The 14,800-nt window shown below is 38.5% G+C and overlaps 2 protein-coding genes and 1 long non-coding RNA gene across 4 annotated transcripts in view; 2 read left to right on the top strand and 1 right to left on the bottom strand.

The window, feature by feature from the left end:
- Positions 1-72: 72 nt before the first annotated feature.
- LOC105829262 (elongator complex protein 4) lies at positions 73-10,005 on the bottom strand. Its single transcript, XM_012667977.3, has 5 exons — positions 9,645-10,005; positions 3,111-3,275; positions 1,131-1,765; positions 846-1,058; positions 73-760 (listed from the first exon to the last, which is right to left on the bottom strand). The coding sequence occupies exons 1-5, from the start codon at positions 9,652-9,654 to the stop codon at positions 644-646; spliced, it is 1,140 nt and encodes a 379-aa protein (XP_012523431.1). The 5' UTR covers positions 9,655-10,005; the 3' UTR covers positions 73-643.
- On the top strand, positions 2,470-4,545 carry LOC118646508. Its single transcript, XR_004964067.1, has 3 exons — positions 2,470-2,570; positions 4,026-4,176; positions 4,253-4,545. It is a non-coding gene; the product is annotated as an uncharacterized LOC118646508 (long non-coding RNA).
- A 180-nt stretch (positions 10,006-10,185) lies between the features above and the next one.
- LOC105839070 (neurogenic protein mastermind) overlaps positions 10,186-14,800 on the top strand; it is a 263,604-nt gene continuing 258,989 nt past the window's right edge. For both annotated transcript variants that reach the window (XM_036289572.1, XM_036289571.1), the window contains exon 1: positions 10,186-13,556. In XM_036289572.1, coding sequence (XP_036145465.1) covers positions 12,999-13,556 — 558 coding nt within the window. In that variant the 5' untranslated portion in view covers positions 10,186-12,998. The remainder of the gene's footprint in view (positions 13,557-14,800) is intronic.

The raw sequence follows: 14,800 nt of genomic DNA, 5'->3' as shown, positions 1-14,800 counted from the left end.
CATATGTGACATATTATTTCTGATATAATACATTGTGTATAATAAAAATTTCAAACGTTAATAGGCGTATAATTGTTTTATATTTGTATAGAAATATCTTCAATTTATTGAAAAACGTTACAATATTGTGAAAGTGTTTTACTGTTTCGTTTTTCTTACAGATATTAATTGTGTAGTAAATGGTTATCTTCAGGAAATTCCAAATTCGTTACAGGAATCTCCCATAAAAAATTATATTTCTATGATATAAACAAACTTGTAAGTTGAGCCTATAAACAGTCTAACACAACGCAAAAAGATACTTTATGCGCATTATTGTAAGTGTTCACGAAGCCTATCTCCTCTTCTCTATATTAATTCAACCGCCACACCATGCACTTCCCGTTAAACGAGATAGGCGTGACCTAAGCGTACGCTAAAAATTCTGGTTTACCACTTGCTCGTTTACCACTTTAGAAACAAAATTGCAAGCTATATTCCAAAATAGTAAATTTAGAATATCTTATAAAGGATCAAGTAAGTATAAAGAGTATAAGAACTTTAATTAAAATAATAAACTCTATTTTTAAAAAATAAACATTTAATTTTGTCATTAAAAATATATATTAAAATTATTATATATTTAATTTCGTATGTTTATAATTTAAAAATCAAGTGTACTTTTGCGAGATCCAGCACTCGTGCATCCTATACCGGATGTTACTAACTCATCTTGTTCTCGTTGTGATGTATCCTCAAACTCGGGCGGCAAATGTAAAATCTGAAACGATCAAATGTAAAACAAATATAAAACTTTACATAAATATCTATTTCAATTTCACACAAAAACATTAAAATTTACTAACTTCTATGAGAAATTTTTTACGGCGTAATTTAAACGCTAGATCTTTGTGTTGCGTGCTGCCGTGTGACAAACCATTTAATGCACACAATTTCTTAATGTGCAAAAGACCGTGATAATCTTTAAACAATGGATTGAGCTCTTTTGCGGACCCTGCAAACGATTCTAATCCAATCGCTATATCTGACAAATGTTCAATTCTTTCAATAATGCTATCCTGAAAAATATACACTATAAAGTTGCAATGTAAGATTGACCATTGTAACGGGAATAAATTCTCGATATTTACAGTGTTGTCGAAATTAGTAACTGGTATTGTTATTACGCCGACCGCATAAGAATTCCTTAAAAGCGCTCTGAAGCAATATAAAAATTTTAACAGATCACAATTTGAATCTTCTTTTGTGTCGCTCAGCCATAATCTTGATCCCAAAGAATGAATCGCGATTCTTAAAATTTTTTTCTGATCCGGTGCTTGAGAGAGATAATATTTTTGATTGCGTAAGATTTTTTCTATGGTATATAACAAGTCAGCATATGCAGCATTCTTAAATATACTATTTTCATCCAGTGTTCCTTCTTCATTATATTGCCATTGTTTTATGTCAGCACATTCTAAGACATCCTGTTGCATCGGTTTTGTAAGATTGTAATAATGACCGAATACCTGATCCCCTGTAGGAGTTGGATCTAATAACTTCATATTCTGATATCGCCAAGCTATTTTCATTGGCTCGTTTGCATTATCTACAGTCTTTGTACGTTTCTCTGAGTCTGAGTCATCTACAACTGCAGGCAATCCTGATACAAGTTGGGAAGGCTGGACATCTTGAGATGCAATCAGTACAGGCTGAGACACCACTATTCCCTCCGCCATAAAATATTTTATTACAATTTTACCGTAGAAACCATACTTGTCCTCCTCTTCAAATAAATGTTTTATTAATTATAAATAAAATCAAATTAAATTGAATATTTTCGATTACAAATTAATTGTTCGAAACAGATATTTGCTGCAAAAATGTACCAAATTTTACAGTACACTGAAAAAAATATTCTTCATGGTACCAATGTATGACGTTTATTGACTAAAATTCATTAATATAATGAACATTTTGTTAATAGTATAAATATTACATTAAACCTTTTCATTAGCTATACATATAAATTTATTAATATAATGAATTCTTCTTTATTACAATAAATAAAACATCATGATAATAAAATAATTTATTGGACCAATTTTAATAAATTTTTCATTAGTAGAATAAATATTTCATTGGAATTTATGTACAGCTTTTGGTTCAGTGTAGACGCTCGATAACCTTATCATTCGATAACTTTCGACCTAAGCTGTTCGGGGAGACGCTATTACCACCATCAGCATAAGTCTTTGTTCTGCTTTTAATGAGCAATAAGACGCAGCCAGACGCAGCAAAATCGGTTATTTGAGGTTATACAATTACGTATACGTAATAACTATAATTATTAGGGTTATATTCCAAAACGTCCTCTCCAAGGAAAAATTCACTCGAAATATATGTAACGTATCCTATATTATATCGAATAAAATTTTCCTCGGAGGGGACGTACAGTGCGCATGCACACATAACCCCAACATGCATGTGCCAGCAAAATAGAAGTAGAGTGGCGATATTCGATAACTTTCGTTTTCCAAGAAATTTCCGCTCCTACAGTCTTTAAGCACGAAAGTTATCAAGCGTCTACTGTATGTTTAAAAAAACTGTACTAGAAATTATAATTTTGCCAGTAATTTGATTTCCACTAAAAAAATATATTTTTAATTTGTATAGCATAAAATAAACTGCCAATATCTTCTGTATTCAAACAATTAATTTTGTGACCATATGTAGGATTATCTTGTTTAGTATTAATTCGCCATAATTTTACATACTTTTTCAAACTCAAGTAAAAAAAAATAAGGACAAACATAAAGTAGAATCAGCGTTTTATTATAATTAGGTGACATATGCATATGCAATTTTCTTAAATATTATTTTATTTATCTTTAGAGGGCCAGATTATTCTTAGTCCTCTATTGGATAATAACTCAGTCATTCTGTGTATAAATGTAGTGCATAAAACTATAATAAAACAGAGGTTTTTTATAGTGTCAGATTTTTTCTGTCTTATAATATAAAATAGATATAATGTTTGAAAATTAACAAGAAAATCTATTGGATTTCGAGTGACTCAATTACTACACGTCACGAGAGTTAGAAAAATATAATTATACAAATATACAAACCAATTAAAAATATTGAGCCAATAGGTAAACCTCCACCTATCGTACTGTCTAAGGAAGGTATCCCCGTTGAAATAAGCAACTGTGAATTTCGTAAGGAAGGTCTCGTGCCTGGTATCGTTGGCAGTTTAGTTTTAAGTTTGTTTCCACTCAAATTCCTTTCTGCATCTAAAGCCATTTAGATGTTAATACCATATAATTTTAAGGATTTGAATATTGCAATGTGTTTATAAAATTATATTTAAATCACATTACTGATGATTATTTTTACAATGCTTTTGTTTTCATTTTTAAATTACTTTTAAAAACATTAAAATAAATAACAACTGGCTAAAACAAGATGTTCAACTATCAATATATTTCATGATAAAGAATATTCTCGAGATAAAATATTAACAAACTTATTCAATTTCTAAAATTACACAACTTTTATTTAATTTTGTATTCCTGATAGTTTCAATATAAGATAAAAAACTTTGTGTCTTGAATCTTGTCAGTTAATTTATTACATAAAATGTGCTCCGAGTGGACTAAAATGTTTCAAAACAGTATGAGCTTTAGGTACATGTAGTAGAATTCATGCTTATGGAAAAAAAATTATCAAATTAACATTGTCTTATATATAATCAAAAATATAAAGTTCTAGTCTACAACGAAGGATTTAAGTTTTAAGCCATAAACAATTGACTGATCACAGTAGATTTTTATAAAAATACTCAATTATGATTGGTCAATTCCTTACAGCTTAAAGCTTAAATCTTCATTGTAGACAAGAGCAAAATCATAATACCAAAATAATAATGTAATATTTTGCTGAAATTTGAGATTAACAAACTCTTTAAAGAAAATTTTTGATTCTTGTTTAAAAATAAGAGAACGATTGTTGACCTGATATTAATTCTTTATGTATTTTTTTAGATTGTGGTTTTTAGACTGTGGGAAACTCTACCAAAATTTTTCTATAATCTGTTTTGGGGGATTCGAAATTCAGTGATATACATACCACTCTCAATTGAAATGTCTGCGCTATGTCAAAATGTCAATAATGTAATGGCAAAGCGCTATGGAAGTAAGTACTATTCTATTTAGATTGAAAAATAATTAACAATACCTTACTGTTATAGCTTATATAATATCTCTTGTAGTTTTAGATAGTTTGCAAAAATACTAAGGAATACAATCAATTTAATTGTCAGAGAATCAAAAATATTCAATTATGCTTTAATATGTCGCCTCTGATGGACCAGAATAAACATATCCACATTAAGCAAGGACATCAATTTATTTATATATTAAACTCAGATGATATTTAAGATGATCTTAAACACGTGTAAGTTATAGTGACACATTCAAGTGTTGTATAAAATTTGACCAAGTTTACGAGAGTCTGTAAAGATAAAAAATCTGATTGCGAGTCAGAACAGAGAGGAACCTGAGAGCGGTCTTCTTCTTTCTTCTTTTAGCCCAATGAATTTCTGTCTCAATTGTGACACAGTACCACGCTTTAACCTAAGAGTGGTCATCGCGTCGTTTCAAAATGTTTTCATTTATCAGTGTCTCTATGTGCACAAAATGTGCACATTGAACTGTGTAGTCAAATATCTATGAATCCCGTAGATAATATGCATGACTTTTTGGGTCTCATTTATGCTATGTCCACGTTTATTTTGTTCTGTTTCATTGCTATACCCGTAAATTTTACAATTATATGCATTGATATTTTAAATCTGTTTTATACAAATGTGCATAATCGTGTTATATAAATGTGCAATACTGACACCGTACAGATATAACATGGACAACAGAACCAATATTTTATCCCGCACCACGTTTATCACATAGCATTTTGTTCCACATATACGTGATATAAATTCAAATTGATTTGATAAAAATTCACTCACCGATTGCTGTCGCTGCTCCTGCTGCTGATGCTGCTACTGCTACATTCCTTTTCCGGTTTGCGCACGTCAAGACACACTGAACAGAAGTAAATCTATTCACTCCCAGAGTTTTGTATCTCTATGATTGCACGACGACTAAAGTTTCATTATTGGAACGATCAACATTCTACCGAACGGATTGCGTACCCTCCTCGAGTGAATACGCGTACACGAAAACTTTGCTCGGAACGAAAATCACGTAATTTCGTGGAAACGCAGGCCGAGGAAAACCGTTTGAATGAAAATTACGCGCCGAGATACAACGAACAGAGATAAATTCGTTTCTAGAATTCCGTATGCTCGCACGACGATTAGGAGCACTTTACTTAATTGACACTCGCGATATTTTACCGAACGTATCCCCTTCGAGAAATACTTTGCTCGAACACGCACGTGAATACTTTCGCGTATCGTTTGTTAGCGCCACGGCACTCTCGACACAACACCGTACCTGCGCACAATTCGAATCTGAACACACGAGACACGCACAGACTCAAGGAACGTCCGACCGGCGCTAGAGCGCAAAGAAACATGGCGGCAGCAACGTACGGGGCGTACGTGATCGTTGGCAGGCAGACTCGGCGGTACTCGGCGCTAGTCGGCGCCACTCGGCGTTGCCAGGCGACCGACTTGTTGACTCGCCGCGCCTGCGCCGCTGCCGCCATGTTGCTCCGTTGCTCCGCGCTCCAGTCACATACGCCACTCCAGCGCCGGTCGGACGCTCTGTCGACTCCGTGCGTGTGTCTCGCGTGTTTCTTCGGTTTCGAGTAAAGTGTTCGCGTGTGCATGTCGAGCGAAGTGTTTGCTCGAAGGGGATACGTTCGGTAGAACGTATCGCGAATGCCAATTAAGTGAAGTACTACTAGTCGTCGTGCGAGCATACGACAAAACTCTCGAAACGAATCTGTCTCCGTTCGTTGTATCTCGGCACGTGATTTTCATTCAAACGGTATCCTCAGCCTGCGTTTCCACGAAGTTACGTGACGTCACGCCACTTTCGTGCCGTGTTGATTTTCGCCGCCAATCAGACGAGCCGTCCTTTTCACATATTTTTTCAAATGTAACGGTCGCGCCAAGTAAAATTCTCACGCGCGGTTTACGTTTTGCTCGTGTGTGATATATTATTCGTAATATCGGGAGTGCCGAATAAAGTATCGGGCAATCGTTATTAATGTGCAGTTCGAGAATAGCAGGATGATGTCGGCAGAAAGCGGCATCCATGGAGTGACTCGGTATGAAATATATTATTTTTTCAAGTGATACATTTCTTTACCTGCTTTTGTGTTTGAGTTTAGGTATAATATTTATCACATTTTCAGAACCAAAACCGAAAAAGGATTGTAGCAGTAGCAGTAGCAGCAGCAGCATCAGCAGCAAGAACAGCGACAGCAATCGGTGAGTAAATTTTTATCAAATCAATTTGAATTTATATCACGTATATGTGGAACAAAATGATATGTGATAAAAGTGGTGCGGGATAAAATATTGGTTCTGTTGTCCATGTTATATCTGTACGGTGTCAGTATTGCACATTTATAGAACACGATTATGCACATTTGTATAAAACAGATTTAAAATATCAATGCATATAATTGTAAAATTTACGGGTATAGCAATGAAACAGAACAAAATAAACGTGGACATAGCATAAATGAGACCCAAAAAGTCATGCATATTATCTACGGGATTCATAGATATTTGACTACACAGTTCAATGTGCACATTTTGTGCACATAGAGACACTGATAAATGAAAACATTTTGAAACGACGCGATGACCACTCTTAGGTTAAAGCGTGGTACTGTGTCACAATTGAGACAGAAATTCATTGGGCTAAAAGAAGAAAGAAGAAGACCGCTCTCAGGTTCCTCTCTGTTCTGACTCGCAATCAGATTTTTTATCTTTACAGACTCTCGTAAACTTGGTCAAATTTTATACAACACTTGAATGTGTCACTATAACTTACACGTGTTTAAGATCATCTTAAATATCATCTGAGTTTAATATATAAATAAATTGATGTCCTTGCTTAATGTGGATATGTTTATTCTGGTCCATCAGAGGCGACATATTAAAGCATAATTGAATATTTTTGATTCTCTGACAATTAAATTGATTGTACTCCTTAGTATTTTTGCAAACTATCTAAAACTATAAGAGATATTATATAAGCTATAACAGTAGGGTATTGTTAATTATTTTTCAATCTAAATAGAATAGTACTTACTTCCATAGCGCTTTGCCATTACATTATTGACATTTTGACATAGCGCAGACATTTCAATTGAGAGTGGTATGTATATCACTGAATTTCGAATCCCCCAAAACAGATTATAGAAAAATTTCGGTAGAGTTTCCCACAGTCTAAAAACCACAATCTAAAAAAATACATAAAGAATTAATATCAGGTCAACAATCGTTCTCTTATTTTTAAACAAGAATCAAAAATTTTCTTTAAAGAGTTTGTTAATCTCAAATTTCAGCAAAATATTACATTATTATTTTGGTATTATGATTTTGCTCTTGTCTACAATGAAGATTTAAGCTTTAAGCTGTAAGGAATTGACCAATCATAATTGAGTATTTTTATAAAAATCTACTGTGATCAGTCAATTGTTTACGGCTTAAAACTTAAATCCTTCGTTGTAGACTAGAACTTTATATTTTTGATTATATATAAGACAATGTTAATTTGATAATTTTTTTTCCATAAGCATGAATTCTACTACCTAAAGCTCATACTGTTTTGAAACATTTTAGTCCACTCGGAGCACATTTTACGTAATAAATTAACTGACAAGATTCAAGGCACAAAGTTTTTTATCTTATATTGAAACTATCAGGAATACAAAATTAAATAAGTTGTGTAATTTTAGAAATTGAATAAGTTTGTTAATATTTTATCTCGAGAATATTCTTTATCATGAAATATATTGATAGTTGAACATCTTGTTTTAGCCAGTTGTTATTTATTTTAATATGTTTTTAAAAGTAATTTAAAAATGAAAACAAAAGCATTGTAAAAATAATCATCAGTAATGTGATTTAAATATAATTTTATAAACACATTGCAATATTCAAATCCTTAAAATTATATGGTATTTCAGATAACATTTTCTACTGTCTAAGGAAGGTATCCCTGTTGAATTGAAATAAGCAACTGTGAATTTCATAAGGAAGGTCTCGTGCCTGGTATCGTTGGCAATTTAGTTTTAAGTTTGTTTCCACTCAAATTTCTTTCTGCATCCAAAGCCATTTAGAAGATGTTATCTGAAATATCATATAATTTTAAGGATTTGAATATTGCAATCTGTTTATAAAATTATATTTAAGTCACATTACCGATACATGATTATTTTTACAATGCTTTTGTTTTCATTTTTAAATTACTTTTAAAAACATATTAAAATAAATAACTGGCTAAAACAAAATGTTCAACTATCAATATTTCATGTTAAAGAATAGTCTTGAGATAAAATATTAACAAACTTGTTCAATTTCTAAAATTACACAACTTTTATTTAATTTTGTATTCCTGATAGTTTTAATATAAGATAAAAAACTTTGTGTCTTGAATTTTGTCAGTTAATTTATTACATAACATGTGCTCCGAATGGACTAAAATGTTTCAAAACAGTATGGACTTTAAGTACATGTAATAGAATTCATGGAAAAAAATTATCAAATTAACATTATCTTATATATAATCAAAAATATAAAGTTCTAGTCTACAATGAAAGATTTAAGTTTTAAGCCGTAAAAAATTGACTGATCACAGTAGATTTTTATAAGAGTACTCAATTATAATTGGTCAATTCCTTACAGCTTAAAGCTTAAATCTTCATTGTAGACAAGGGCAAAATCTTTAAAGAATCTGATATATATAGATATTTATAAGCCAGGTTATATTATACATTATAAAAATTAAATTAAAAGAAATAAATTTGTTACAGAACTAAGTTAGAGAGTTTATATTTTGCTGATATTCTTAAAAATAAAAATTAATTATGTATTTATAAAAGTAATATTTCTTGGTATATGTTTGATAAACAATACAAGGACAACCATTTAGAACATTAAGAGCAAGTATTTTAGATTATCCAGATATTAAGTTTATTCAGATATATAATGTTTCTATTATTTTTTGAATAATTAAAAATTTTTTCATTTTTTGTTAATAATATATCATTTAACAATTTAATAAATACCATCAAATTTTATATATTTTTACAAATATACTTAAAATTGGCTCCTGTATCCTTACTTGTCTGGTTATTGGTTACGTTCACCTTATTACTAAAATAATCACTTTAAATTAAATTGGAGACTATCATAATACCAAGATAATAATGTAATATTTTGCTGAAATTTGAGTTTAACAAACTCTTTAAAGAAAATTCTTGATTCTTGTTTAAAAATAAGAGAATGATTGTTGACTTGATATTAATTCTTTATATGTATTTTTTTACATTGTAGTTTTGGGGGATTCGAAAAGAATAAAATTTGACCAAGTTTAGGAGAGATGTAAAGATAAAAAATCAGATTGTGAGTCAGAGTAAATCACTGGAACCGATCGAGCGATATCGGAATGGCTTACCGTTCGCCATGTGCGTAAGGCTTCTAAAAGACTTTGAAAATTCGCTGCCTGGTCGATCGAAAATACTTTGGGCGACTCTTTTCAGGATTGATCTTTCCGAATAACACGACGGATTATGCCACAGTAGTCGAATTATACATCTTACCGGGTAAATGTTCGAAACGCAACTTGTCTTATGCCGACACACGTCCCTCACATAAATTCAAATTAACGGTTCACGTCGCAGACAATTATACAAAATGATAGAAAACAGTCTAAATAGGCCAGTAAATTTCTTGCAATTGTATGCGTGTATTCCGGAATAACGAAGCAGGAAATGTTCTCAAGCACTCGCAGTCGAGTTAACCTCCCATTCCGTCCACTCGCGACATCACGCTGCTCGCAGTGCTCGCAGTACCGATAGCCGCCGAAAGGTGGTACCATGTGGCGTTGCCGATCGGCAGGTCGACGTCGCTCGACGGTTACTCGCGCTGCTACTAGAGCGCGGCGGCATCGCGGCGGCAGTAATTACGGTTCGCCGTTTGAACGGGATGCATGTTCCTCCGTTCCACCCTACGCGCAGTTCTGTTTAATGGCACCGCGCGTTCGCTAGCAGCGATCACGTCGATCCGAAGCCGCGGTCCTTACGTTCCATCCGGGTGCGATCACGCGCGTGGGCATCCGCGCGACGGAGGAGGCCTCTCCGAGAGGCGGACACGAGCAGACGAGAGACAATCGGCGGGAAACGGATTTTGTCTCCGCGCGATTCGTAACGGCGCGCTGGCACGCGCGCGCGCGCTTGCGTGTATGCGCGAGAGACGAAGTGAGGTTATGTAATTGTTGTTTGCGGTACGATCGTACGTACACGCGCCGTTGGCGTTCGACGCCGACACTCGGTGCACCATGTGACGTGATTCATCGGGTAACGGGCCATCCGCAATTCGGATTTCGGTTCGTTGTCGACGATTCTCGGGGGCAGGGGGGGGGGGGAAGGGAGGAGGAGCAGAGTGCCGGCACGGTGAACGAACGCGGATGGAATCGCGGAGCGTTTCCCGCGGACGTGCTGCGTGTTCGCGGTCCTCGCTCCGGAGCGTGTCCGAGCGAATCGGAGGTGCGAATGATGCGACCTCGTTCGCGAGAGAACGGTCGCACACGCGAGTTTCACAGTGCGGGAGAAGAGACACGAGGACGGAACATGGGGAGACGCCAGGCGGAAAAAAAGACCAACAGAGATTATGATGAATCATCGTTTATTTAGCGCTTTACACACCGAGTACAAGTCAAGAGAACAGACGAACTGTCGCACAAGTACAAAATTTAAAAAATTAAAAAATCTAAGAGTTGAAGATCAAAGCTACACGCTATTGTCCAAGTAAAGATTAAACAAAAAAAAGGAAGAAATAGTAGTAAGAAGAAGAAGAGGCACAGAAAGGGAAGTGCGTGAAAATTTGTGTCTCGCGCGAGAGCGGTGGCGAATGCGCGGAGGAGGAACAACTCGTGCCGAACGCGTCGAAACCGCTCTTCCCTTTCCCCCATCTTGTCGCGTACCCGGTACCCCCTTGCCACTCCTCGCGCGCCCTCCCATGTTCTCCCTCTCTGTCGCGCGGCCGTCCTTTCTCCTTGGCTCGCGCGCACGCCTTCGTTCCCCCTTCCCCTCCTCATCCCTGACCATCGCCTCGCGCCAGCGTCGCCGACGTGCGTTGTTCCCTTCTCGTTCTGTCCGCGCGTCTCCCTTCCGCGCGCGCCGGTGCCGTTTGACGACCTCTCGCTCCCACCCGCTCTCTTTTCTTCTCTTTCTCCAGACACAAGCGGCAGCACGCTGCCCTCGCTCTCAACTACCTGTTGTGACGTCCAGCGCGCCCGACGCACACCGGGCAAATCCGCCGTAAATACTCAACGTCGTGTCGGCGTTTACTCAGTGTGCTCCATCCGACCAACCGACGATCACTCGTTAAACGCGATCGCTCGGACGGAGAGAGAATACGTCGAATCTGAACATTTTTTTGGTCGTTGCTTCGTCGAGGGAGATTCGCGCGAAATCGGGTGAAGGAGGCGCCCGATTGTGAAACCGCGAAAGTCTTGTGTGTCGCGGGTTCTGTCCTCCCCTCCACCGCCGCGGCGCGAGCAACGTGTGGAAGCGAGAGGCGGGAGTGAGAGAAAGAGCGAGTGCGAGGAGGACAGCGCGCGTTCGTGAGATGGAGAGAGAGGGAGCGCGCGAGAGAAAGGACTCGAGGAGCGGGCTCTTATCGTGAAGTTAGTCGCGCGCGGCGGACCTTCCGTCCCACCGTTCTCTCTCGTCGTCGAATCTTCCGAAGTTGTTGCGCGCGCGTGAGTGCCGAGAGTGACAGTCTCTCGGACCCGTGACCCGAGAGCCGACAGTCGCCCGCCGATATTTAGAGCTCCGTATTGCGTCGTTGGAGAAACGCGATGCGTGTTCGCCGGCGCGGAGCATCTCGAGTGATCTAACCTATCTCGAGTTTTTCTCTTTTTTTTTCCCCTGCCCCGATCGGTCGTGACTCGCTGTGAACGTAGCTGTAAATGTGACTGTGAACTGTGCACCGCGGCGAACGTAGCCGCGTATCGAGACGCGTGGAGTTTTGCGCGGAGTTTTGAAATGTAGGAAGAGGAGCAGTCTCCGGAGCACGAGAGAGAGAGAGAGAGAGAGAGAGAGAGTGAGTAGGCGGTGGGGGGGCGGGGAGAGAGAGAGAGAGAGAGAGAAAACACGGGCTATGCGACGACGCGCGCACTACCGCGCGCTCGGTCACGTGGATCGGGAAACAAAAGGCGACCGCGTTCATTGACGAGTTCGTCGCGTCGATGCCACGCGCGCCGGTGGCCGCGTCGCGTTACGCTTCTACTAGCGCGTCTGAAGTTGGCGCACTTCGCCCCACGAGTTCTCGCGGTACGCGTGCGACTCCGACCGATCGCCGTCGCTGTAAACACTGGCGAATCGAGTTGTGCGCGAAACGACAGAAGACAGTGCTTGCTTTTACTATGTACACAAAGTGTAGTGCTTGAGGAACGAGGATAAGTGCGCCATTCCCGTGAAGAGAAACGTTGAGACATCTTGACCGCGGTCAAGCTCGATCCATCCACCTCCCCCTTCCTGGGGAGAGCGTCCCGCGAGAGCGTTACACACAGGGCGGCCAGATGCTGCCCTGTGCCCGGAAGTCGTCAGGTACGATCGTCGGCACGCCGACAGCAGCGGGCTGGATGCGGAGGATGCGCGTCACGCAGACGACGACAGCAGTAGCAGCAGCAACAGTGTTTGAAGACGACGTGGTCGCGTGGTCGACATCGCGCGTTACGACAATCGACCACCTCGGTGGCAATCATTGAGAACTGGCTTATCCTGCGGTGGATTTAGGGGGCTGTATGGAGGCCGGGGGGCTCCTACCTCGTCAGCCCCCTCAAGGCCCCCCCGGCACCATCTCCGTGTGCGCGGGCCAGGGCCCGAACGGGCACGCCGGCAACGTCCTCGGCCAATCCGCGATCCACGAGCTGAACGCAGCCGGTCAGCTGAGCATAGCCAGCCAGCAGCAGCAATTGCACCTGCAACAGCAGCAGCAACAGCAACAGCATCAACAGCACCAACAACAGCAACAACACCAGCACCAGCACCAGCAGCAGCAGCAACAGCAGCACCAACAGCAGCAACAGCAGCAAATGGGCCAGGCACCCGGCATGGGTGAGGTACTCACCCCGAAGAGGCAGGCGGTCGTGGACCGCCTGCGACGAAGAATCGAGAGTTACCGGCGCAGGCAGACCGACTGCATCCCCAGGTTCGATCAGAGCTTCAATGGATTGTGCGAGCAGAACATTCAGGACACCTTGGTGCTCAAGCAACGCTTCCTCGAGAGCAAGGCGAAGCGGCAGGCCAAGAAGACGGACAAGAAGCAGAGCGATCCAATCGGCCTCTCCAACGTTCACATGGTAAGTCTTTTTCATCTTTTTTCTCATTTTGCTACCTCCTTCGTCTTCTTCTTCTTCTCCTCCTCCTCCTCCTCCTCCTTTTTCTTCTGCTCGGTTTCGTCGTGCCGAGCAGCAGGCGTAGGTGTGCCTACGCCGCTGTGGGAATTCGAACTTGTTACAAAGTCGCCGTCTCTCCTTCCTTTCTTCCTTCCTTCCTTCCTTCTTTTCCCGCTGAGCTTCTTCGCCCTGGAGATGGAAACGCAAGTGACGCTCCTCCTCGCGTTTCGTAGCGAACGAATGTGTCCGATATACATAGGTATATATTCATTGTACTACCGCGAGAGAAGAATCCCGAAATTCTCGCGTGAAATTTTCCGGCAAATCCTCTAGCTTGACATTTGGCAATTTGGATGGTAATTCTATCGCTTTTTTTCTTACGAAAAATTTCTCGAATTCATTCAACATTTTTGAGAATGGATACGAAAGAACGACCGCGAATATTATTCTCCACCGTCTTTTCTCCTTTTAAAAGAAGCGCGCGCGCGTTAGTATTTTGTAATATAAGGGCTGCGCGCATGTGTAGGCACAGGCGAGTCCGTTGTGTGTATGTGTACAGGATGCTTTATAAATCACACACCACAAACGTAAGAATACATGGTATGTATATCTATTGCGTATAAAAGAAAGATATCTTCAAATCAATAAAGATATCTTTTTATCTGTTGATTTAGGAGATATTTATTTAGAATTCCCAAAACTACAACACATCTCAAAGCAGAGCAATTTATCCAGTTATTTTTTATAAGAAAATGCGTAATCTTTTATTTTTAAAATTGTTTTTTAGTCGAAAACAATAATTATATTTTTGGATTGAAATATATAAATATGTTACATTTACACAAACTATATATTTATATATAGTGAATATATAAAATAAAAAGTGCAGATTTTACTTACATATTTATACATACATTTTATATATATACAATAATACATTAATAATACGTTATATATATATATATATATATATATATATATATAAATCTACATTTTTTAGTAATAAATTTATATATAGAATTTTCCGTGCGAGTGATACACTTGAGACAAAATTTTTTCAGTTTTAAGAAAAAATATAAATATTTGAAATACAATTTTTATTTCTTCTCTTTATCTTTAAAGTGATCTAATTGCACAAGCATACAACTAAGCTGAAAGGAGCTTGCTTATGTCTTGCTAAGAATCGAATAAAAGATACTTGATAAATT

Source organism: Monomorium pharaonis, chromosome 7 (genome assembly GCF_013373865.1).
Source record: "Monomorium pharaonis isolate MP-MQ-018 chromosome 7, ASM1337386v2, whole genome shotgun sequence".
In the NCBI taxonomy this organism is placed as follows: Eukaryota; Metazoa; Arthropoda; class Insecta; order Hymenoptera; family Formicidae; genus Monomorium; species Monomorium pharaonis.
This window is presented reverse-complemented; position numbering and strand designations above follow the sequence as displayed.